General features: G+C 42.4%; 1 protein-coding gene across 2 annotated transcripts; it reads right to left on the bottom strand.

The window, feature by feature from the left end:
• Nucleotides 1-807: 807 nt before the first annotated feature.
• Nucleotides 808-26,105, bottom strand: LOC129818436 (suppressor APC domain-containing protein 2-like). 2 transcript variants are annotated; one of them, XM_055874294.1, is made up of 6 exons: nucleotides 25,071-26,105; nucleotides 9,071-9,201; nucleotides 5,765-5,911; nucleotides 4,960-5,064; nucleotides 4,532-4,651; nucleotides 808-4,256 (listed from the first exon to the last, which is right to left on the bottom strand). In XM_055874294.1, exons 1-6 carry the CDS (start codon nucleotides 25,879-25,881, stop codon nucleotides 4,128-4,130), a joined length of 1,443 nt encoding a protein of 480 aa, XP_055730269.1. In that variant the 5' UTR covers nucleotides 25,882-26,105; the 3' UTR covers nucleotides 808-4,127. The 2 variants fall into 2 exon arrangements, with proteins under 2 accessions (XP_055730269.1, XP_055730270.1); XM_055874295.1 differs by having other exon boundaries at nucleotides 4,532-4,648.
• Between the last annotated feature and the right edge of the window lie 658 nt (nucleotides 26,106-26,763).

Below are 26,763 nucleotides of genomic sequence, written 5' to 3'. Positions count from 1 at the left end.
TGCTGCTTTGGGTGCCCTTTTAATTAGTGGGAATTCATGCTTCAAGTGGAATCAGTGGACTCTAAGATAATTGTAATTAATTAGGAATGTTCATGGTTGTTGTTGTGTTTCAAGCTGGTGAAATGTAGTGTAATAAAAAATGTGAATGTCATAAGTTCATTGTTAATTTGCTTATAGTTATTACATATATAATAGATTTTATACTCATGTCTCTAATGAATAAACCCCGCTGTCTCATCATTTCTAAAACTTTGGAAAGACATTACACCAATTCCAATCAAGTTTTTCCTGAGAATTGTATGCCCAGGACAAACAGAATTATATTCCTTATTAAAATCTCCTCCACTGGATCTGACCTAATAAAATCCAAGGGTACAAAATTAATATTGGATGAATTATGATATACAGTGAGAACGTAGTAGGGCATTTCCTAATCTGATGGTTATCTGTGAGGCAAGATCCCCCTACTCAACTACAATGGGTGTCATTGATCTGTCAGAGAAGCCACATGTATTTTCTCTCAACAGAGAAGATACAAAGATCTCTATCTGAAAGTTGACTATATAGCTTCTAGCAGTCTGGAAGTGGTGCCTAATATTCTCAATGATATTCTTATTGATAGACAGATCATTAAGCATGGTAGATCTTCTGGTTAGTTACACTGTGTGTCTGTCCATCCCTTCTGTTACAATAACACACAATCAAAGGTTATTCATCTCAACCTGTCCATCAACTTGGCACTAGTGACTTATATATTTGATGAGAATGAACAAATTGGAAACAAAATCAGTCATCATCTTTCAGTGCTAGTGTATAAGTGTGTGATTATTTAATGGTGCTATTAACAAGCAACAACAGACACAAGGAGTTATACAATAGAAGGGGAACAAAGGGTATCAGATGAGGATGTATCCGTCAGTCTCTCTCTAGACAAACGTTACACAACCAGGCCTCATTCTCTCCACCACGCAGGAGAAACACATGAGCCCTATTACATCTCATCGAATACCTGTTCTCTTCCTCACTAACATACTTTCTCATCCAGACATTTGTGTACCAGCAGTTGTAAGATCCTAGATTTTCCAGACACCCCGCACTGGCAAACATTGTTTGAGACTACGTTGGTCCCATAATGTAAAACATTGCATCGACATGGCTCTTTGATAGATGTTTCCGGTTTCTACATTTAACCCAGGTTCCAGCCACAAATCAACAACAAGGTTTGGTTGATTTCAAATTGAATTCATGTTTTCTGACAACTCAATCAAATAATAATACAAATGTGTTATCTTTTCCCGGTGTGCTGTCCATATATACATTTGTTTAACCAAAGTAAGTATTCTTTCTATTTTACTTCATTTTCTAAATGTTTGCCGTGCTCGAAAAGAGGTTGGAATATTAATTGAGGAGTAATATGAAAGGTCTAAGCTCCCAACTGTGCCATGTAAAACATGACTTGGAGACACCTGCACCCAACTGCTTTTCAGTCGACATCCTATAAAATCCCCCTGAATAGAGGTGACCGCTTTATAAATCAAGTAAACTTTGTGCAACAAGAGGCAATATATCAAATCTTCAAAACCCTCTACCACTGATGACCGCCATCTGGATTGACCCTGTAATACAAAGGAATAGAAGAGCGAAGCCAAAGTGATCAGAAGCTGAAACACTACAAGATAAATGATTATAGGACCTTACTGGCACCTTTTTTTTTTTTTTTTTTTTGTCATTTAGCAGACGCTCTTATCCAGAGCGACTTACAGTAGAGTGCATACATTTTATAACATTTTTTACATTTCATTACATTTTACATACTGAGACAAGGATATCCCTACCGGTCAAACCCTCCCTAACCCGGACGACTCTATGCCAATTGTGCGTCGCCCCACAGACCTCCCGGTTGCGGCCGGCTGCGACAGAGCCTGGGCACGAACCCAGAGACTCTGGTGGCGCAGCTAGCACTGCGATGCAGTGCAATAGACCACTGCGCCACCCGGGCGCACCTTATGGGCAAGTTTATTTTACTGTTAAGTGGAAATAGATAAATAGAAAGAGGAAAGGATAGCGTGACATTCACTAACATACAATGTGAAGCAAGATAATCACAAGACCAAAGACATACAATCAAACAGGAGACAGCTAGGTAGTCTGTCACAGCAGAGAGTATTTATATGCAGACATCACAACAGTACCTAGTAAAAGTTGCAATGCAAAATCATTACATAGTTGCGCTAAATAGCAATTACTGCCACTAAAAAACATATTCTCAATTAGAAATGTAAGAGGATTTAAGATTGAATGGGCCCAGTTGACTACGTGGTTTATGAGGCCACTGGTTTAGATTCTGGTTTGGTGGGACCATTATGAGCACAGCATTGAAAGAGCAGCAGTACTTATGCTTGGTTTTAACCTCTCAGCGAACCAGGTGTCACAAAGCACATTCTGTTCATCCTGTACTAACATGGCATTACTCATTTTTGACACAAAGGCTCTGAGACACCTCTGTAGGAAGGCAGAGAGGAAGTGGCACTATAAAGCCAGTCTCGCATGAATCATTACAGCAAATTACATTTGAAGTCTATCAACCAAGGAGGAATCGTTTTTTCCCACTAGCCAATCCAACATTACTCTTCTCTGAACCCTGTCCCGTTCCAGTGGTCCCTCTGCCACCAGGGACCAGGGCTCAAACACATTCAATAAATACCCATCCTTCTCATCTTCAAGTCTCTTCTACGTGCAAACTTCTCTCCTACCCTCTCCTCTACTAGGTCTCCTTGGCTTGTAGGACGTGTCACTTTCCTAGTGCTCTCAATACATTCCCTTTAAGGGAAACAAAACGACAGTTACAAGTTGCTATTCTGTTCTACTCCTAAAATGTTGAGTAATTAAGCAATAAGGCCCGAGGGGGTGTGGTATATGGCCAATATACCATGGCTAAGGGCTGTTCTTATGCACGAGCCCTTAGCCGTGGTATATTGGCCATATACCACCAACCCCTGAGGTGTCTTATTGCTATTATAAACTGGTTACCAACGTAATTAGCAGTACAAATAAATGTTTTGTCATACCTTTGGTATACGGTCTGATATACCACAGCTGTCAGCCAATCAGCATTCAGGGTTCAAACCACACAGTTTATAATAGACTATATATACTAGTGCTTCACATCATGTGTATTTGGCTCACTTAAGGGTACAAAGAGTGACAAACAGTAAATGAGATACTATACAGTCATGTTGTTCTCCTTAGGGAAAAGGGGATACCTAGTCAGTTGTCCAACAATGTATTCAACTGAAATTTGTCTTCCACATTTAACCCAACCCCTCTGAATCAGAAAGGTGCGGGGAGCTGCCTTAATCGACATCCATGTCTTCGGCGCCCAGGGATGGGAAAAGCTCTCTAGAAACCAGTAAGCTCCGCCAGGTCAAGAGAGCCCAGCTTCTCATCATACCAACCATTTCAATTAGGTTTGAGATACACAAGTGAATATATTGGAATACAAGGGGAGAAATATGTGTGTCAAAGTGTGACTGAGATCAAAGTATCTGGAATAAATGTTTCATAAAATAAATACATTTTGTGGTGTGTGTCCAATGAAATCCCTCCAACTAATGCATTTGTACAGGAGCTGTTGTCATGGTGATTGTCAGGGATCCAGTAGCTCCATGTAGGGGTTTGGGATTTAGTTCATGATGTCCAATCACATAGCTTATACTGTGATGGGAGGGAGGGTGAACGTAAAGTCTGGTCCAATAAGGTAGGATCCTAGTGGATCACAATAGATCCTTGGAGTATTTCGAGGGGGAGTAGAATCCTGGGCAGGTCCCAGTTAGGAATGGTTAGACTATGGTGTTCCAGGCTTTCTGCCCAGTGGGTGAGGTATCAGAGGACGGTGGACTCGGGAGTCTCTCTCCTCTAGGAGGGGTCGGCCCAGATTAGTGTGCAGGCCATTTTAAGTGGAGTTGTCGGTTGGGGAGATCCAGAGGGTGTGGTCAAGTGGGGGGTCAAAGTTCAAGGTGCTTTCATCATGCCAGGAGTGGTGAGTTGAGTCTGATACAGTTGTCTTGTTGTGAGTGGGGGGGCAGATAGAGCTGGAGACCACTACAGTTGTATTATGGTGTCTGTATTCAGATGAAGGTGGAGTCCATGGTGCTGCTGTCATGCGTGCTCCGGGCGCGAGCCTCAAACAGTTGTTTGATCAGAGCAGACTTCTCCTGCTCCAGCTGAGTGATGCGCTCACTCTTATCAGTCACCTCCTGCACCAGGGCGTAGAGAGGGATGGAGGGATGGGGACAGGAGGAGTGGTGGAGGAGGAAATGAGGAAGGGAGACATGGACAAGGGAGAAGAGAGTTTAAACAAGCTTTTATTGTGCATTTAAGGAGTGTACATACAGAGCTTCGATGCAGCAGGGTGAAGAGAAGAGACAGGTAGAGGTTAGACGATCATAGAGGGACAGTGGTGACGGATACATATACAGTATACTGTATATACAGTACATTTAATTGACATCTAACAGTATCGTCAGTTTACCTGGGTGAGAAGGCGGTTCTGGTCCTTAAGTCTCTGAATGGCTTGTGGTGGGGCAGGGGCAGGAGGCTGGGAGCTGGAGGAGATTGCTGTGGGCTGGGTGCCAGAGAATGGGAAAGCCTGCTAAGAGGGAGAGAGAGAAATAAATCAATTATTCACCATCATTTACCATGTTTCAGTAAAGACTCCAGTGTTTAGGGTTGACTATACTCTCTGTCTAAAACATAGAACAAACTTTCAACATATAATTGCCACTGAGAGGATTCCAGTAAGAGTTTTCCTCTTACTGGAACTTGAATTTAGAACTTAGAAATTGAACTTAGAAATTGCACAATTATATGAGACAACCATTCCTCATAGGGCAGTGAGGAGGCTGAGTTACACACAGTCAGGTAATATGTCTTATTTCAAGGTGAATCATCAATATTCACCATTCCAGAGCAGGAAATGAGGTCATTAAGGCAGCGATTGGCTTCCTGCAGCTTGGGAAGCAGAACATCCATGCGACTTTGATTCTGGGATTCTGTGAAGAAATCCTGGTGGGAGAAAGAGAAACAGTAAGATCAGACAGTTTCAGATCATTTATATATTATCCATACCTATTGTACTGAATTATACTGTACATGACCTGGGTCATGTTCATTAGGACATATTCATATTTTTTTTTACTTGTAATTTAAAAAAATATATATATATTTTTTACTCCCTTTCCCCCCACAATTTAGATCTTGTCTCATTGCTGCAACTCCCCAATGGGCTCAGGAGGCAAAGGTTGAGGCGTGAATCCTCTGAAACTTGACCCGCTAAACCACAATTCATAACACCCGCACGCTTAACCCGGAAGCCAGCCACACCAATGTGTCAGAGGAAACACCGTCCAACTGACGACCGAGGTCAGCCTGCAGGCGCCCGGCCCGCCACAAGAAGTCGCTAGAGAGTGATGAGCCAAGTAAAGCCCCCCCCGGACAAACCCTCCCTTAACCCAGACAACGCTGGGCCAATTGTGCGTCATCCTATGGGACTCCCGATCACGGCCGGTTGTGATACAACCTGGGATGGAACCCGGGTCTGTAGTGACGCCTCAAGCACTGTGATGTAGCGCATTAGACCGCTGTGCCACTTCGGAGGCCCTCGGGACATTTTCATTTTTAAAATGAAAATGGACAAGTCCAGGAGGTAGTCACTCCCTGTTTCAGTTTGTTTTCTTCTGTTTGCTGCCTAATGAACAGTCCTTACCGTGCAGTGGTTGCTCTGGCCCACGTGTCTCTGTCTCTCTGTGACATTGTGGATCTGGGTCTGGTACCACTCTCTAGCCCGCTCCACCACGTCCAGACCAGCCAGCAGAGAGTCCTTCTCCTGTTCCAACTCCTTCATCTGCTTCAGCTGGAGCAAGAGGGAGTCAACATCATACTATGGTCATCAATTTGGGTCACTAACCTGAAGTCATTTGGCGACTCTGTATGCTTGCTGCTTGCTCCTCAAGCTTATACTCATACTGAGTCCCAAAAAAGGGGTCCCTAATTTACAATCATCTCAGGGTAAATGTTGTGTATTAGCTAAGCTTGCATGTCACATTTATGATGGTCAAAAAGCTACATATCTACATGTTGTCCTGAGACAATGGCCCAGGGCCAATTGTGCCAGAATTGTACCCCAACCTCAAAAGGAAGAGCAATATTCATTGGAGCAATCAGCCCGGCGCCATAGCAACCGTGCATAGACCTAAGAATGGGTAAACAGTAGCCACTCCAACAAGCCGTCCTGTCCCAGTGGCAGGCAGACAGCATTGAGTTCTGCTGACCATCTTATCCTCCAGTGCCACAGCACAGCACAGGCCCCATTCTTGGCATTCAGCCACCTGATGTGTCATCTACTCTCTCTATACACTATCACTGTTGGGGAAACCATGTCTGTACAAAGGCCTATTTTCCAATGACATAAACCAACCAGTATTGTCAAAGTGTGCTGATACTGTTGTTGTTATCTGATCTGGACTATAACCAGCCAGGATAAACCTCTTGTGGCATCACTGCATACTAAACACATTTCCCCTTTCAGCTCTGGCCCTGCTGGGTTGAATGGGACCTGCAAACAGAGGACAGAGGAGAGGAGAAAGAGAGATGAAAGAGAGAGAGAGCAGAGAAAGACAGAGAGGGGTGGGGGGTTTGTGGCTGGAATTAAGCGTGACCCAGTGTCAGGCTGTGTGTTTGTGTGGTGGGCCACAGGCAGGACAGCTCTGTAGAGAGAGGGGGGAGGTGCAAGGGGAATGATAGAAAAGTTAGAGAGGGGAGAGGGGGTACATGTCCCAGCTGGCTGACAAGGCTAGCATCACCAGTATTAAAATGACAAAGCATACAACACCAACAATGGCATGACACTGATGATGTTGTCTTATCTAAAATCACAAAGTACAATATCATGTTTATTTTGAATTTTTTATTTAACCTATATTTAACTAGGCAAGTCAGTTTTGAACAAATTCTTATTTACTATGACGGCCTACCAGGGAAGAGTGGGTTAACTGCCTTATTCAAGGACAGAACGACAGATTTTTACCTTGTCAGTTCGGGGATTCAATCCATCAACCTTTTGGGTACTGACCCAACGCTCTAACTACTAGGCTACCTGCCGCCCCAGAGTTTCCTGCAGTTATATGTTCTGGTGCCACTCAGGCAGTTAAATGATTGATTGGGGACCTCTATGTAGTTGAATGTGAATGCTTTTATTAAATATGTTTATTTTAATTGTGTGCTGAATTATATTGTTTCATTCACATATATATGTATGTTTTATTATTATGTTTTTATTGGAATGTATACAGGGCTCTCTTGTAAAATATATGTTTAATCTCAATGTGACTCCCTGTTTAAATAAAGGTTAAAAAAATAAAACTCAGCAGATTGTTCCACAAAAATCTGTGGAGACTGAAAGGATCTCTAGTGTTATCCATTCCTGAGAATGGGTTTGGTAACTTATGATTCTAAACTTAATTAATGAAGTTACATATAAAGGGAGTTTCTGGAAGATTGCTTTGTAAATAAATGAACAAGTATGCAGCTCTCTTCTTACAGACAGAGGTCCATCCCACATTTTATACAGACTACAATGATGAGTCCTAGAATTGTCCCCTGTGATAAAACGGATTGCGGGGGTTGCCACATGCATATAAGCAATATCACCAAAATCCAATACAGGTAGAAGCGTTGTCTGAACAATCTTTCTCCTATTTTCAATACTGAGGCATGATTTATTTCTATATAATGTGCATGCGGCTAGTCTACACAGCAGCTCCAAACAGTACAAACTAACATACAACTGCTAGGGCTAAAGCAATAACATGACAACTAGGGGTTTACAGGTTATCAACAAGACACAACCTGATACAAACCCACACTAACACTGTTCACTAGCTTTAACAACTCATTAACCACAGACACACAACAGAACTGTCAAACATTCCGCTAGTTGACAACTTGTTATCTCTCTCTGACTCTGCTCATAACTCCATAGTTAAATATTGACACAGCTTGACACACATCTGGAGCGGGTAGTAGACATATATACATGGAAACTCCTCAATGGCCAAGCAAGACTTTCCTCCAGGCTAAATATCCTTCCTTCTCTTCCTCTCTCCTGTAATGGTTCTCACTCACCCAAAGGAAAAAGTGCAGCGCCTTGCTGCTGTACAGACTGCTGCTGAGAGGGAGGAAGACAGTGGTGTAGGCTGCCCAAACGGCTGTCCAGGCTGGGCCGGGTGGACCAAGCGAGTCCCCTGCTTCCAGGCCCCTGGGTCCGACCCGGCTCATTACCATGTGGACAGGCAATCAGAGGGGGGAGGGGGAGCAGCTCCCTCTACAACTCAACACAGAGAAAGAGTGGAAGGAGAGAGAAAAAGACAGAGAGAGAGAGGGAGAGAGAGAGTAGGGCTCAGAGAAATGAGAGGCTGGGGATAGAGAAAGAGAGAGAGAGAGGGAGAGAGGAATAGAGAGATAGAGAGAGAGAGAGAGAGAGAGAGAGAGAGAGAGAGAGAGAGAGAGAGAGAGAGAGAGAGAGAGAGAGAGAGAGAGAGAGAGAGAGAGAGAGAGAGAGAGAGAGAGAGAGAGAGAGAGAGAGAAGGAGATTGGGAGGGCAACAGTAGAAGAGGGGTTGGACTGAGAGAAAAGGGGGAGGGAAGTAGGGAGAGGGGTGGAATGGTGGGTGTTGGCCAACAGAAACAAAGTGCCAGAGAGCAGTAGAAGTCTGCACAGAGCAGAAAAGCCTGTTTATCGATGGAACTGTTCCCAGCTCCACCCTCTAGATAAAATTACCCCTAACATGACCACCATCACTGAACATCACTAGCGGTGAGAACATGGTTGTTTGACTGCCTCTATTAAATCTGTGCATATGCAACAGTATGTGTGTGTGTGTGTGTGTGTGTGTGTGTGTGTGTGTGTGTGTGTGTGTGTGTGTGTGTGTGTGTGTGTGTGTGTGTGTGTGTGTGTGTGTGTGTGTGTGTGTGTGTGTGTGTGCGTGCGCGTGCGCGTGTGCGTGTGTACGTACCATTCCGTAACCCACTCCATTGGTGATGGTGTGGCGTCTCTGCTCATCCCGGCTCCGCCCATGGCGTCTGGAGGCAGTGAATCCCGTGGCTGATTCACTCTGGGACCTCGGCAAACCAGCGTCCACAATACCTGGACCAGAGAGAGGGCAGGAAGGGGTGGTCACCAACTGACTTCCAGATCTTGTCTGGAACACAGGTATCAACTGTCTGGTTAGTACATTGTACAGTGAGCTCCAAAACTATAGGGACAGTGAAAATGTTGTTTTGGCTCTGTACTCCAGCACTTTGGATACAATGACTATGAGGTTAAAGTGCAGACTGTCCGCTTTAATTTGATGGTATTTTCATCCATATTGGGTGAAATGTTTAGACGTTACAACGCTTTTTGTACATAATCCCCCCATTTTAGGGGACCAAAAGTATTGAGACAAATGCATTTATATGTGTATAAAGTAGTAAAAAGTTAAACATTTAGTTTCATAGGTAGGGGAGCTTTTTGGGGGGAGCTTTAATATTGTGGATAGATTGTTGCTTCCATCAATGTAATTGTCTGCATCATTTCCAATCTCCCATATATATATACAGTGGGGAGAACAAGTATTTGATACACTGCCGATTTTGCAGGTTTTCCTACTTACAAAGCATGTAGAGGTCTGTAATTTTTTATCATAGGTACACTTCAACTGTGAGAGACGGAATCTAAAACAAAATTCCAGGAAATCACATTGTATGATTCTTAAGTAATTCATTTGCATTTTATTGCATGACATAAGTATTTGATCACCTACCAACCAGTAAGAATTCCAGCTCTCACAGACCTGTTAGTTTTTCTTTAAGAAGCCCTCCTGTTCTCCACTCATTACCTGTATTAACTGCACCTGTTTGAACTCGTTACCTGTATAAAAGACACCTGTCCACACACTCAATCAAACAGACTCCAACCTCTCCACAATGGCCAAGACCAGAGAGCTGTGTAAGGACATCAGGGATAAAATTGTAGACCTGCACAAGGCTGGGATGGGCTACAGGACAATAGGCAAGCAGTTTGGTGAGAAGGCAACAACTGTTGGCGCAATTATTAAAAAATGGAAGAAGTTCAAGATGACGGTCAATTACCCTCGGTCTGGGGCTCCATGCAAGATCTCACCTCGTGGGGCATCAATGATCATGAGGAAGGTGAGGGATCAGCCCAGAACTACATGGCAGGACCTGGTCAATGACCTGAAGAGAGTTGGGACCACAGTGTCAAAGAAAACCATTAGTAACACACTACGCCGTCATGGATTAAAATCCTGCAGCGCACGCAAGGTCTCCCTGCTCAAGCCAGTGCATGTCCAGGCCCGTCTGAAGTTTGCCAATGACCATCTGGATGATCCAGAGGAGGAATGGGAGAAGGTCATGTGGTCTGATGAGACAAAAAATAGAGCTTTTTGGTCTAAACTCCACTCGCCGTGTTTGGAGGAAGAAGAAGGATGAGTACAACCCCAAGAACACTATCCCAACCATGAAGCATGGAGGTGGAAACATCATTCTTTGGGGATACTTTTCTGCAAAGGGGACAGGACGACTGCACCGTATTGAGGGGAGGATGGGGCCATGTATCGCGAGATCTTGGCCAACAACCTCCTTCCCTCAGTAAGAGCATTGAAGATGGGTAGTGGCTGGGTCTTCCAGCATGACAACGACCCGAAACACACAGCCAGGGCAACTAAGGAGTGGCTCCGTAAGAAGCATCTCAAGGTCCTGGAGTGGCCTAGCCAGTCTCCAGACCTGAACCCAATAGAAAATCTTTGGAGGGAGCTGAAAGTCTGTATTGCCCAGCGACAGCCCCAAAACCTGAAGGATTTGGAGAAGGTCTGTATGGAGGAGTGAGCCAAAATCCCTGCTGCAGTGTGTGCAAACCTGGTCAAGAACTACAGGAAACGTATGATCTCTGTAATTGCAAACAAAGGTTTCTGTACCAAATATTAAGCTCTGCTTTTATGATGTATCAAATACTTATGTCAAGCAATGAAATGCAAATTAATTACTTAAAAATCATACAATGTGATTTTCTGGATTTTTGTTTTAGATTCCGTCTCTCACAGTTGAAGTGTACCGATGATAAAAATTGCAGACCTCTACATGCTTTGTAAGTAGGAAAACCTCCAAAATCGGCAGAGTATCAAATACTTGTTCTCCCTACTGTACATACATATACATACAGTTGAAGTCGGAAGTTTACATACACTTAGGTTGGAGTCATTAAAACTCATTTTTCAACCACTCCACAAATTTCTTGTTAACAAACTTTAGTTATGGCATGTCAGTTAGGACATCTACTTTGTGCATGACACAAGTCATTTTTCCTACAATTGTTTACAGACAGATTATTTCACTTATTACTCACTGTATCACAATTCCAGTGTGCCAGAAGTTTACATACACTAAGTTGACTGTGCCTTTAAACAGCTTGGAAAATTCCAGAAAATTATTTAATGGCTCAAGCTTCTGATAGGCTAATTGACATCATTTGAGTCAATTGGAGGAGTACCTGTTGATGTATTTCAAGGCCTACCTTCAAACTCAGTGCCTCTTTGTTTGACATCATGGGAAAATCAAAATAAATCAGCCAAGACCTCAGAAAATAAATTGTAGACCTCCACAAGTCTGGTTCATCACTGGGCCTGAAGGTACCGCATACATCTGTACAAACAATAGTACGCAAGTATAAACACCATGGGACCATGCAGCCGTCATGCCGCTCAGGTAGGAAACACGTTCTGTCTCCTAGAAATGAATGCACTTTGGTGCAAAAAGTGCAAATCAATCCCAGAACAACAGCTAAGGACCTTGTGAAGATGCTGGAAGAAACAGGTACAAAAGTATCTATATCCACAGTAAAACGAGTCCTATATCGACATAACCTGAAAGTCCGCTCAGCAAGGAAGAAGCCACTGCTCCAAAACCGCCATAAAAAAGCCAGACTACGGTTTGCAACTGCACATGGGGACAAAGATTATACTTTTTGGAGAAATGTCCTCTGGTCTGATGAAACAAAAATAGAACTGTTTGGCCATAATAACCATCATTATGTTTGGAGGGAAAATGGGGAGGCAGCATCATGTTGTGGGGGTGCTTTGCTGCAGGAGGGACTGGTGAACATCACAAAATAGATAGCATCATCAGGAGGTAGGAAAATTATGTGGATATATTGAAGCAACATCTGAAGATATCAGTCAGGAAGTTAAAGCTTGGTCACAAATGGGTCTTCCAAATGGACAATGACCCCAAGCATACTTCCAAAGTTGTGGCAAAATGACTTAAGGACAACAAAGTCAAGGTATTGAAGTGGCCATCACAAAGCCCTGACCTCAATCCTATAGAAAATTTGTGGGCAGAACTGAAAAAACGTGTGCGAGCAAGGAGGCCTACAAACCTGACTCAGTTACACCAGCTCTGTCAGGAGGAATGGGCCAAAATTCACCCAACTTATTGTAGGAAGCTTGTGGAAGGCTACCCAAAATATTTGACCCAAGTTAAACAATTTAAAGGGTACACTACCAAATACTAATTGAGTGCACGTAAACTTCTGACCCACTGGGAATGTGATGAAAGAAATAAAAGCTTAAATAAATCATTCTCTCAACTATTATTCTGACATTTCACATTCTTAAAATAAAGTGGTGATCCTAACTGACCTAAGACAGGGAATTCTTACTAGGATTAGATGTCAGGAATTGTGAAAAACTGAGTTTACATGTATTTGGCTAAGGTGTATGTAAACTTCCGATTTCACTTTTGTTTTTGAATATACCTTCCTTTATTATTTCCCAAACCCTACCACCCCTCCCCCAATTGGAGTAAACTAATAAACAATAACACTTAGGCTTCTACTTCCAGCTTATACATACTATACACATTCTACAGACACAATCTATTTTACAATAGTTATATTTTGTTTGTTTTTAGTCCTGACCTTCCTCTATTTCTGATGTCCATCCAGTTTGATTTCTATTTGTCATATATTTGTAACTGTGCTATTTCACAAAAGTTCTGAACCTATATACATTTTACAGACCCCATATGTTTTACATTTGTTATCTTGTTGTTAATAGTCCTACCCTTCAGCTCCATTCAACCCCTCCCAGCTATCTCTTAACACCATCAATATTGGATTTCTATTTGACATACATTTTTCAACTGTGCTGTGCTATTTCACAAAAGTTCTGAACCTATATACATTTTACAGACCCCATATGTTTTACATTTGTTATCTTGTTGTTAATAGTCCTACCCTTTAGCTCCATTCAACCCCTCCCAGCTATCTCTTAACACCATCAATATTGGATTTCTATTTGACATACATTTTTCAACTGTGCTGTGATGTTTCACAAAAGTACTGAACCTTTCTATTCTCATAGTTTCTACAGATTGTAAATTAAAGATAAACATTTTTGCTAAAATTATTATTATTTTAATGATCCATTGACTATGAGTTTTCAAATCACCCAGTATTGCTATCTGCAGCGTTAGCTGTAGGTAAATGTTGCAATTCTTCAGCCATTCCTGGACCTGTGACCAAAAACAAGCTACATATGGACAGTAGCAAAACAAATGATCTAATGACTCTGCCTCCTCACAGCAAAATCTGCAGAGCTGGGAAGATTGTATCCCCCATATATATATAACATTCTATTGGTTGCAAGAATTTTGTATAATAATTTAAATAGAAAAATTCTACGTTTTGAATCCGGCGTCGTTTTGCATGTCAATTCATAAACCATGTGCCATGGAATCGGTACTGTCACACCCTGGCCTTAGTTATCTTTGTTTCCTTTATTATTTTTGTTAGGTCAGGGTGTGACATGGGGGAGGTTTGTGTTTGGGTGATTATATGGTTAAGGGGTTGTTGGGTTTTGTGTGTGTGGTTTTGTGTTGAGTGAGTATGTCTAGGTATGTCTATGGTTTAGTGAGGGTTTCTAGGTATGTCTATGGTTGCCTGAGTGGTTTCTCAATCAGAGACAGATGTCTTTCATTTGTCTCTGATTGGGAGCCATATTTTAGGCGGCCATAGGCATCATGTGTTTGTTGGGTCATTGACTTAGTCGGTGTCTTAGTCTGTGTCTAGGTCTGTGTCAAGTTTGCAGGTTTTGCATTTAGTCGGTTTTTGGTTTCACGGTCTTCGATTTGTTGTTTTGCTTCGTTTGGTCATCTCCTTAATAAAGAGAAGATGCATTTTTTACACGCTGCGCCTTGGTCCTTTCTCTCTCCCATGGACGATCGTGACAGGTACTGTCACGCCCTGACCTTAGTTATCTATGTTTTCTGTATTATTTTGGTCAGGTCAGGGTGTGACGAGGGTGGGTATGCATGTTTTTGTATTGTCGAGGGTTTTTGTATGTCATGGGGTGTTTGTAAGTCTAGGCATATTGTAGGTCTATGGTGGCCTGAATTGGTTCCCAATCAGAGGCAGCTGTTTATCGTTGTTTCTGATTGGGGATCCTATTTAAGTTGCCATTTCCCCTTTTGGTTTCGTGGGTTCTTGTCTATGTTTCAGCACTCATTTGGTATAGCTTCACGTCGTTTTTGTTACTTTGTTAGTTTGTTCAGTGTTCTTCCTTCATTAAAAGAAGAATGTATTCATAACACGCTGCACCTTGGTCTCAATACAATGAACATGACAGAAGAACCCACCACAAAAGGACCAAGCAGCGTGGCCAGGAGGAGAAGGGATCCTGGGCACGGGAGAGAAGGGAGTTTAGGACACAGTGGACATGGGAGGAGATCATGGCAGGCGACAAAAGCCTGGACTTCCTGCATGCTCAGTCCCCTCCTGTACTCTCTATTCACTCATGACGGCATGGCTAGGCACGAATCCAACACCATCTTTAAGTTTCTCGATGACATAACAGTGGTTGGCCTGATCACCAACAGCGACGAGACAGCCTATATGGAGGAGGTCAGAAATCTGGCAGTGTGGTGCCAGGACAACAACCTCTCCCTCAATGTGATCAAGAATAAGGAGATGATTGTGGACTACAGGAAAAGGAGGACAGAGCACGCCCCCCATTCTCATCGAAGGGGCTGTAGTGGAGCAGGTTGAGAGCTTGAAGTTCCTTGGTGTCCACATCACCAACAAACTAACATGGCCCAAGCACACCAAGACAGTGCAAGACAAAACCTATTCCCCCTCAGGAGACTGTAAAGATTTGGCATGGGTCCTCAGATCCTCAAAAGGTTCTACAGCTGCACCATCGAGAGCATCCTGACTGGTTGCATCACTGCCTGGTATGGCAACTGTTCAGCCTCCGACCGCAAGGCACTACAGAGGGTAGTGCGTACGGCCCAGAACATCACTGGGGCCAAGCTTCCTGCCATCCAGGACCTCTATATTAGGCAGTGTCAGAGGAAGGACCAACATTTTTTCAAAGACTCCAGCCACCCTAGCCATAGACTGTTCTCTCTGCTACCGCACGGCATGCGGTACCGGAGTGCCAAGTCTAGGTCCAAGAAGCTTCTAAACAGCTTCAACCCCCAAACAATAAGACTCCTGAACATCCAATCAAATGGCTACCCAGACCATTTGCACCCCCCCCCCCCCCTCTTTTATGCTGCTGCTACTCTCTGTTATTATATATGCATAAGTCACTTTAATAACTCTACGCACATATATATATTATGTCAATTACCTCGACTAACCGGTGCCCCCGCACATTGACTCTATAACGGTGCCCCCTGTATATAGCCTCGCTATTGTTATTTTACTGCTGCTCCTCAATTATTTTCTACTTCTTAGCCCTTAATCATCAATACAGTTTTAAGGGCTTGTGAGTAAGCATTTTACTGTAAGGTCTACACCTGTTGTATTCGGCGCATGTGACAAATACAATTACATTTTAGTTGATTAGAAATGTCTTGATAAACTTAGGAAACCGTCAATGATGGCAAGCTGTCAAGGCCCTAAGGCAGCCCCAAACCATGATGTTCCCGTCACCATACTTCACAGTTGGGATGAGGTTTTGATGTTGGTGTGCTGTGCCTTTTTTTTCCATACGTAGTGTTGTGTGTTCCTTCCAAACAACTCAACTTTCATCTGTTCACAAAATTTTCTGCCGTAGCGCTGTGGAACATCCAGGTGTACTTCTGCAAACTTCAGACGTGCAGCATTGTTTTTTTTTGGACAGCAGTGGCTTCTTCTGTGGTGTCCTCCCATGAACACCATTCTTGTTTAGTGTTTTACGTATCGTAGACTCGCCAACAGAGATGTTAGCATGTTCCAGAGACTTCTGTAAGTCTTTAGCTGACACCCAAGAATGCTTCTTAACCTCATTGAGCATTCTGCGCTGTACTCTGCAGTCATCTTTGCAGGACGGCCACTACTAGGGAGAGTAGCAACAGTGCTGAACTTTCTCCATTTCTATACAATTTGTCTTAACGTGGACTGATGAACATCTAGACTTTTAGAGATACCTTTGTAACCTTTTCCAGCTTTATGTACTTCTACACCTGCATTGCTTGCTGTTTGGGGTTTTAGGCTGGGTTTCTGTACATCACTTTGAGATATCAGTTGATGTAAGAAGGGCTTTATAAATAAATTTGATTTGATTATGCAAGTCAACAATTCTTTATCTTAGGTCTGCTGAGATCTCTTTTGTTCAAAGCATGGTTCACATCAGGCAAATTTGAGTTTGAATAGCAAACTCATATTTTGAGTTTTTTTTTTGGGCAAGGCAGCTCTAACCACCATCTCCAACATCGTCTCATTGGTTAGCTGACTCATGACTCCAATTAGATTTTGGAAAGTCATTAGCCTAGGGGTTCACATACTTTTCCCAACCTACACTGTGAATGTTTAAAAGATGTATTCAATATAGAACAGAAAAATACAATAATGTGTGTGTTATTAGTTTAAGCACACTATGTTTGTCTATTGTTGTGACTTAGATGAAGATCAGATCAAATTTTAATACCAATTTATGCAGAAATCCAGGTAATTCCAAAGGGTTCACATACTTTTTCTTGCCACTGTATGATAGAACTGAACTGTGTCTCCCAGCCTAGAATCACCAGAGATAACATCAGACTAACACATTATCACCACAAACCCACCCCAAATCTTGTGAGTGTGTGTGTGTCTCACTGACAACAATGAGACAGCCTATAGGGAGGAGGTCAGAGACAGGATAACAACCTCTCCCTCAACCTGATCAAGACAAAGGAGATGATCGTGGACTACATGTAAAGGAGGACTGAGCACACCCCTATTCTCATCAACGGGGCTGCAGTGGAGCAGGTTGAGAGCTTCAAGTTCCTTGGTGTCCACATCACCAACGAACTATCATGGTCCAAACACACCAAGACAGTTGTGAAGAGGGCACGACAACTCCTATTCCCCCTCAAGAGACTGAAAAGATTTGGCATGGGTCCTCAGATCCTCAAAAAGGTCTACAGCTGCACCATTGAGAGCATCCTGACTAGTTGCATCACCAACTGGTATGGCAACTGCTCGGCCTCCGACCGCAAGGCACTACAGAGGGTAGTGCGTACGGCCCAGTACATCACTGGGGCCAAGCTTTCTGCCATCCAGGAACTCTATACCAGGCGGTGTTAGAGAAACCCCATTAAAATTTGCCAAAGTCTCCAGCAAGCGGTACCGGATCGCCAAGTCTAGGTCCAAAACGGTTCTTAACAGCTTCTACCCCCTAAGACTCCTGAACAGCTAATCAAATGGCTACCCGGACTATTTGCATTGTCGTCCCATATTTGCATTACGCTGCTGCTACTCTCTGTTTAATATCTATGCATAGTTACTTTACCTCTACCTACATGTACATATTACCTCAATTACCTCGATTAACCTGTGCCACCGCTCATTGACTCTGTACCGGTACCCCCTGTATATAGCCCCGCTACTGATATTTTATTGTTGCTCTTTAATTATTTGTTATTTTTCTTCTATTTATTTATTTTTTACTTCAGTTTATTTTAGTAAATACTTTCTTAACATTTATTTTTCTTAACTGCATTGTTGTTTAAGGGCTTGTAAGTAAGCATTTCACTGTAAGGTCTACACCTATTGTATTCGGCACATGTGACAAATACAATTTGATTTGATTTTGTGTGAGAGACATCCTGCAGTGCCTATGGTGGCCACACGAGGATGCTAACCTCCCTGCTAACCAATATCAACTGAGAGATGAGGTTTCACTCTGGTTGTATTGAATGTGGACAAATTACAAGCCTGGGGGGGAGATGAGAAGAAAATGCAAGTTCAGGTGATAGTAGATAACAGAGCAGAACAAACATGATACTCTTCCATGTTGTATCATGACTCCCAGAAATCCTGTTAATCGGTAACTGGATATAATTCCTTGAGGGCAGAAGTATGTGGGGTTCAGAGTGGCCAAATATGTTAGGGGAAATATGTAAAGCCCCTAGTTTAGTGTTTCTAGATAGTCTTCAAGTTGGACTCTGGCACCCAAAGAGGATATTGTTTACCAGTGTATGTAAGCCTCATTTGCACACCTTATAACAGCATTGCTGATTGAAATGGTTTCCCCTGTCGATGTGCCATTTCCCATTTGGTCTAAACACAAACACAACAGGTACATGTACTGTTTTCCATTCCAACAGCAAGAAATTGTGATGAAAAACTATTTTGATTGTACAGCAGAGGAGAGGTTAGGTTGAGGGAGCATGTGAGAAAGAGCCAGTCAGTGAGAGAGAGTATAGAGAAGAGAAAGAGCGAGACAGTGAGAGAGACAGCAAGAAAGTTAGTATTGAAATCATCATATCAGGGTCAGAATCTGCCCAACAGAGCAGAATGCTGCTCAGCTGAAGATAAGATGGTGACCCACGGGGGAACCTGTAGGCTTATTCGATCACACTCAACTGATCTAGACTCAGCTGAAGATAAGATGGTGACCCACGGGGGAACCTGTAGGCTTATTCGATCACACTCAACTGATCTAGACTCAGCTCATTTTATTTGCACTCATTATAGAGTCTCTTTAACGATTGGATAGAAGGCTAACAATAGTTTTACATATACTGTAGCATTGTCTATTATTAACTCAGTGTTGATGGAAATATTGACATTATCACATATGGCACTGACTATGCCTGTGCTACATTTCTAACTCTGCTGTGCTGTGAATGAATAACATTCCAGGCAGTTGAGAGATGTCTTTAGCAGTTTCTATTGCTCCATCCATCCACAGGTGATGTCATGTTGTCTTGAGCTGTAACGGCTGACAAAGAATGTCCCTCCTGTACTCTGCGCCTCCCCTGTTGTGTGTGTGTGTGTGTCTGGCTCCAGTGCCAGTTTTTCCTGAGGTGAGTTGTTCCTCACACCTCACAGCTAATCTGCAGTCAGACAGGTCAGGAAGGCAAGCTCTGACAGGCTCGCTCTCTCTCTCTCTCTCTCTCTCTCTCTGTCCAACCTCTTCCACACAGCCTCCTCCGCCTGTCTGGCTGCCTACAACTCACTGCTCAGATACACAGAGATAGAACAGCAGGATCTGCAGTCATGAAAAATGTTACATCTTTCCTAATGTTTAGAGCATCGTATAGCATGGATGTCATTTCACCCACACAGTGATGCTGTCCAGAAGCTGCCTTTAAAAGTGTGTGAATTATTTTCCAGTGCTCCAGAGGAGTGATAATTGTTATTATGCCTTTAATTCAGCATAACCTTGGCAGGACACTAAAGCATTGGGGTCAGTAGCTCTGTAAACCATAGCCCACAATCCAGCACCAGCCGCTGGCCCATTACCCTGCTCCAATACCACATCAGCCTCTTCACTGAGTACCACAGGGGCAGCCGTGACCTATATCCATGGTTTTGGACATCCCCCAAGAAGAGACTGCATCCCAAATGTCACTCTATTCCCTATATAGTGCACTATGTAGAGAATAGGGTGCCAGAGAGAGAGGGAGTGCAGGGTAATGGTCGCTTCTTCGGGGGTGGGCAGGATTTCACAGCTGCCGTGCCTCAATTACCCTGCGTGTGGTAATCTGCGCTAATCCAGCGGGTTTGCTGGGGGAGTTAACATCACCATTCACCACACTTTCCAATCCCATGTACAGGCTCCTCTAGAGTGGCTCTGTGGCACTGACGTAAGTCGCTAGCCAGGGCCTCCATGCTGCTTCTTCACGGACATAGACATGTCACAGTTATAGCTTCAGACATTCCCAGTTATACAGACAGACAGGCTTGGATTTAGCAAGGCCATTAGAGAGAGAGAGAGAGAGTGAGTGTGTGAGAAAGCGCGTGTGAGCGTGCTTGCGTGATGCATGTGACAAAGCAGGATTTTCTCCATGGCTTTCCCGACCTCGGTGAACACAGGCCAGTCTAATGAGGGCACCAGGAAAGGACCAGGAAAGGTTGGGCTGATGATCCCGTTAGCAGCAGTCCAGACCCCAGTCTAAACTCTGGCTAAGCATCCTGAGGAATTTGAGACATGATCTGTGACTCACACTGGACAAGTTGGAGGCCAATTACTCAATTACACACTCTTCACTGGAGCGGAGAGATTTAAAAGGCATACCAGGGCTTTGAAATAATGGTGGTTAGTTAGCTGAGCTCACCCATTAGTAAAATACCAGCGAGTGTGGAAGGATTGACCCCTAGCTGTGGCCCCTAGCTGTGGGCTCTGGTTCTCTGTTCTAATGTGGCAATTTGGCAGTGGTTCCAATGGTTCCAGGCTGGAAAATGTACAGCAGCGGTGTGGCTGGTCTTATCATCTTCACATAGAGGGAGAGAACAAACAGCTAAATTATTGAAGAGCGCTGTCCATAAACACTGACACTAGCAGTATGTGTGTAGTGTAGGGTTAGGTTTGGTGTTAGCATGTGTGTAGGTCAGGTCAAATTAGAAGTTACAAGGCTGTGATGACAAGCTCAGATTAGGCACCTTCACACTAAAAGAAAGGATGTGATCAAAAGATCCGTTGCTGGGAATCAGTTAGCTGACTCAAAATGGAGCCTATTGCACAGTACTTGTCCTGCACTGTAAAAAGTAGGACGGTACAGTTCTTCATCTGAAGTGCTTTTTCTGATTGGTATGACCCAAAATCACGCTTTGGTTCTTTCAACCTATTATATTAGTCTGAAATCAAATAACGACTTTGACAGATCAATGTGATTTATTTTATTGAATGAAAGATTGTAAATTGTTTTCAACACGTCATGCACATTCACATTGCATAGCAGTGCGTGCAATGTAGTGGCAGCAGCCTATCAGAAGAGTTGTAGGCGTGGCCTGTTGGGTCTGTGGCTTTCAGTTTGTTATTTTTGGCCACCTGTGAGAGTGAATGTCATTCCAGGTAATGTGTTCTGTTTTTATTATTTTATTATTATATGTTGACTGCCAGTACTGACTTTTAATAAATGGAAAATCCACTCAAAAACAAACTTTTGGTATCTTTTTCATTAGTCCACTGTTGATACAGTCCCAAAATGTTTTGCATGTCAGCAGTCAAGATTTTAAGATATTGGACTTTCAAGAAGCAAAGTGTCATCATCATCATGATGATGCAAAATGAGTGGATATGAGTAGACTAATGAGATGGTCACCATTGGATTACATTATTTTAACCAGTTAATTTGAAAGTCTTATGCAAAGAAAGTGTCATTATTTCATGTTATGGAACCAACTTAATATCTTGATTAACAATAAATTGATGTAACTGCTTGTAACCCAATTGAAGAAATGTAGATGGGTAATTCCAAAGTGAAAAATCAACTAAAATGTGTTATTTATATACTGTAATCATTTTCATTTATGATATTTTTTAGTAAGTTGAGTATTTAAAGAAACACGTTGCAACTTGAAACATACAGTAGGTTTGTTAATAATCAAATATAACAGTTGGCATTGAGTCATATATTTGGTTTCAACAAATGTAGTTTTTTTCAATTGAGAACCTAACTCATGTAATTGTAACCAGTTGACACACAATTAAATAAAAATTCAAATAGTCACTTTTTACAGTGTGTTCACTCCACTGTGCAATGCATGGTGGAATTGGTATGGAGCTGATGCGGCAGGTAACCTAACGGTTAAGAGAATTGTGACTATAACTGAAAAGTTGTTTCTTATATCTATTTAAGTAAGGACATGTAATCCCTAGATTACAGCCTGACAAGATCAACAAATCAAAAACAAACTGTATAACCACAAACTGCCTGGAACTTATATGGATGACTAAGGCAGGAATGAGACTGCAGCAGGTTGGCATTTATTGTCATGAATCTTGCCTTGGAGGCAGCTCTGCATAGTGGTCACTAGCTGGCACAGCCACAGTCATAAAATCTGATTTTAAACCTAACACTAACCTTAACCTTAACCACACTGCTAACCTTATGCCTAACCTTAACCTTAAATTACGACCAAAAAGGAAATGTTTGTTTTCATGAATTGTTACAATATGTGACTCGTTTCAATAATCGAGGCGTATTTGGGGCGGCAGGTAGCCTAGTGGTTAGAGTATTGCACCAGTAACCGAAAGGTTGCTGGATCAAATCCCCGAGCTGACAAGGTGAAAATCTGTCATTCTGCCCCTGAACAAGGCAGTTAACCCAGTGTTTGAAGGCCGTCCTTGTAAATAAGAATTTGTTCTTAACTGACTTGCCTAGTTAAATAAAAAAATGTCAGAAGTCACTACTTCACAGGAGAGGCATTTTAATTTTATCAAAATGCTTTTTTTTTTTTACAGAAATGCCTTCTGAAACATGCAAACTTTCATGTGCCTTAATAACAAACGTGTATGCCATCTGTAAATATGAATACAATTGTTAGATTATGAGCCTAGTTGGTTTAGCCACGGAAAAAGACAGGAATCTTTCCACTAGCCAGGGCGGCGCACAATTGGCCCAGCATCGTCCGGGTTTGCCCGGAGTAGGCCGTCATTGTAAATAAGAATTTGTTCTTAACTGACTTGCCAAGTTAAATAAAGATTCAATTAAATAAAAAAGACTGTTAGTTAGCTAGCAAACATTAGCTTTCTGGCTCGCTAGCTAACATTACGTGTATGATCTGTGTAGTAATATTATTTGTATCTCAGAAAGCTAACATTGACCCTAGTTGGTTAGTTTTAGCTAGCTGCAGATTCATACTCTAGCATTTCATGCATAGTGGCTAGCTATGACAATCCATTTGTACTGTAGCTATGGGCTGGGATTATGGTTCATTGCTTAGCTAGCTAGCTGGCTACATGTCTAAACAAAAGACTCTACTTCGCAAGAGAATGATTACATGACCCATCATGTTAGCCAGGTATGTCTGGGGGTGGTTACGGACATCTATTGTATATCATGAACATGTGTACTGTACATGTCTAGACAACAGTGACCCATCCACTTTTCTAGATGTGGTTGGGGGTGGATTTAAAGCATTTCTTTCACAAGACGCATCAATTTAGACAAGTGTCTGGGTAAGCATCATCTAATAAGCTAATTATAAAATATAAATAAAATATTTTTATCTGGACACTTTCAAAGTCAGATTAGGATACAGGCCAAGTACTAGATGAAGTGTATTTTTACCTGAAGTTTTGAAAGAGATAGGTGGGGCTAAGGCTTAAGGGTGTGTGAACGATGCTGAATAGGTGTAGACAAAGACGAGTTCTCCAGTAGGTGTACCAAAATATTCAAGGGACATTTTCTCAAAAGTGGGGTTACAAGTTGATCAACTTTCAAAGCAGAATTACTTTCTCATTGTTTCTCAACTGCAGTGTATGAAATACCATTTTGTAGCTCTGAATCTCTACTTTTATCCAATGAAAAAAAAAAAAAAGCAATTTCAAATGTTACTAGTCTACATAAGAGCGAATGGAGGCGGTGGATCACACATAGCCAATATTGACTTTGCAGCTGGCCCATCTAGAGGAATTCACTCAGTTCTGCCTCCAGGGCAAGATTCATGACAATAAATGTCAACCTGCGAGACTGCATGCATCAAGAGCTCAGAAGGCAGCTGACACTTAGTCCAGTGGTGGAAAAAGTACCCAATTGTCCTACTTGTGTAAAATTAAAGATACATTAATACAAAATTACTCAAGTGAAAGTCAGCCAGTATAATACTACTTGAATAAAAGTCTAAAAGTACTTGGTTTTAAAAATACTTAAATATCAAAAGTAAATGTATTTGCTAAAATATTCTTAAGTATCAAAATTAAAAGTAAAAGTATAAATAATGTCAAATTCCTTATATTAAGCAAACCAGACGGCACCATTTTAGTGTTTTTAAAATGTACAGATAGCCAGGGGCACACTCCAACACAGAGATAATTTACAAACGAAGCATTTGTGTTTAGTGTGCCCAGAGGATCAGAGACAGTAGGGATGACCAGGGATGTTCTCTTGATAATTGTGTGATTTGGGCCATTTTCCTGTCTTGCTAAGCATTCAAAATGTAATGACTACTTTTGGTGTCAGGGAAAATGTATGGAGTAAAAAGTACATTATTTTCTTAAGAAATGTAGTAAAGTAAAAGTAGTCAAAAATATAAATTGTAAAGTACAGATACCCCAAAAAGCAACTTAAGTAGATACTTTAATGTATTTTTAATTAAGTACTTTACACCACTGATTTAGTTTGATGCTAAACATTTTGTAACCTGGAACTTAACCTGTTGTGCTGCAGAGGTTTAGTGAGAGGATGTCTGTGTGTCTGGTATAGCGATGATAAATGCTCGTGTGTGTGTTTCATACTCTATGTCCACAGCTGGGTCAATGAGACTGAGGCAGCAGAATAGTCCTGACCGGTTTACAACCCACTTGCTCGTATTACTGAGTGACGATCAATGAGCTTTACATCCTTGAGTCTTTCCTGATCGCTTACCCTACTGAGAAACAAAATACACCCAATGGAGAGAGACAGCGAGAGAGAGAGAGATGGATGACTGGTCCTGATCTTAGATAATTAATCTCTCCTGCAGACCCACTCAATACTCATTCAGATATTTATTTAATTCATCACAATGTGAAATCAATCAAGAGTGACATTCAAACTTACTTGGTTTTTGGAGGCTTGGTGACTCGAGCGCAAGGGACTCTATGGACCTCACCCGACTCTGCTGTGGATGCGCTCGCTTCACCATTCGAGCCGAATCTGCTCGATACGAACCGCTTTCGAGCACAATAGGAATCCGTTCCAAACTTCTGCCTGATCTCTCATAACCCGCATTGGTGTACCGCATGGGGCCACCTGCGGCAGAGGTGACTGGGTATCCAGTGTTCCCCTCCTCATGTCTGGACCGACACTGAAGTGAGGACGCGCGGTTGTGATGCGTATTGTTGGTCCCGTTGCTCGAATCCAGTGGAATAACTTTGTTTTCTATCCGAGTTCCGACAGAGCAGGCAGAGAGCGGGGCTGGTTTTTGCGCTGGCAGATGGTGCTGATTAGAGTGCGGGTGTTCCGTGTGCACAGCAGACTGGCCCTTCATTTGGTTGTTGTTGTCCGGGTTCAGCATGGAGTATCGCAACCCCGCCACGAAGCGCTCAAATGTCAGGCAACCATGCGGTGGGGCCACCCGCCTCAGGCACTCCAGCACCCCGCCGGGCAAATCATGTGTATCTGCCCCTTGCCATCGACTCTCAATCTCCGATATGTGCACATACCCTCTCTTCCCGTCATCAAGGATGTCAAAGAGTGTCCTCAAACTTTGTAAAAATGCTTTGGGTAACCCATCTGTTGAATATTCCGTGTCTTTAGGCTGCATTTTACCGCTTCTGCTTGTCTTGCCTTCTCTTCTTGTGCCAATCCTACCGTAAATTGTCGATGACCAATTCAATTTGCAGCTCCGATCAGTCACTATCAGAGCCATTCATTTGTCAATCGTTGAACTGAATAATGGCAAACTCAAACCTCACCAAGATATATCTTATAACGTGGTTATAAAGTCCTATTACTTTGCGCGTGATACAACAAATATTCGTTTGTAATAAGTAGCCTAGCCTACTATATTTATTCAAAACTGAATAGAAATTCTACCAACTTCTCTTTATGTCTTCCATTGACGAAACACTGCTTTCCCTCTCCGCATTTGCAGCTCCAGGATACTTTTTTTCAACTGGACAGTCCTTCAAAGGTCTGCGCAGATTTGTCTAGGGACGCAGCCATTGGTCATCGTCAGAATTGCCGTGCGCTTATTGGTAGGAGCTTGTGGAAGGCAGAAGTTTGAGTTGTGCTTTGTTATTCATAGAGCCGGAAGTTATTCGCCCAAGGATTCATACCCTGCCCACTTTATGAGTGAGGCAATATGTGTGTTTACCCTACATGTGGGTCTAATTGTTAAAAAAAAAGAGAGACCGTCTTTACCCAAGATGTTTACAGTAATGTTTATACGTAGTAATAGGCGTATGATACATTGTAGCCTACGAGTGATACATTGTAGATTAGAGCATTGTATTACCGCTATATTCCATAAATGAAAGTGTTTTAACTGACTAAGCCACTTATATTTCAGAATGTTTAACATATCGGGCTTTGTAAGCTTTATATGACCAAACATATCATGAAATATCTTTAGAAAAAAGGTTCTTATAACTAACACAAGTCACAGCAATCTCCTCTTTCCTCCATGTAGATACATCATTAGAGAAGTCACTTCCATTTCATCCTCAAGCCTCGCTTGCTCAGACTTGAATTCTTCTCTCATCCCTTAAGGACAACTTTTAATTTGATGTAATTTAAGTTTCACTCTGTC

The sequence above is a fragment of the Salvelinus fontinalis genome, chromosome 21 (assembly GCF_029448725.1).
Source record: "Salvelinus fontinalis isolate EN_2023a chromosome 21, ASM2944872v1, whole genome shotgun sequence".
In the NCBI taxonomy this organism is placed as follows: domain Eukaryota; kingdom Metazoa; phylum Chordata; class Actinopteri; order Salmoniformes; family Salmonidae; genus Salvelinus; species Salvelinus fontinalis.
This window is presented reverse-complemented; position numbering and strand designations above follow the sequence as displayed.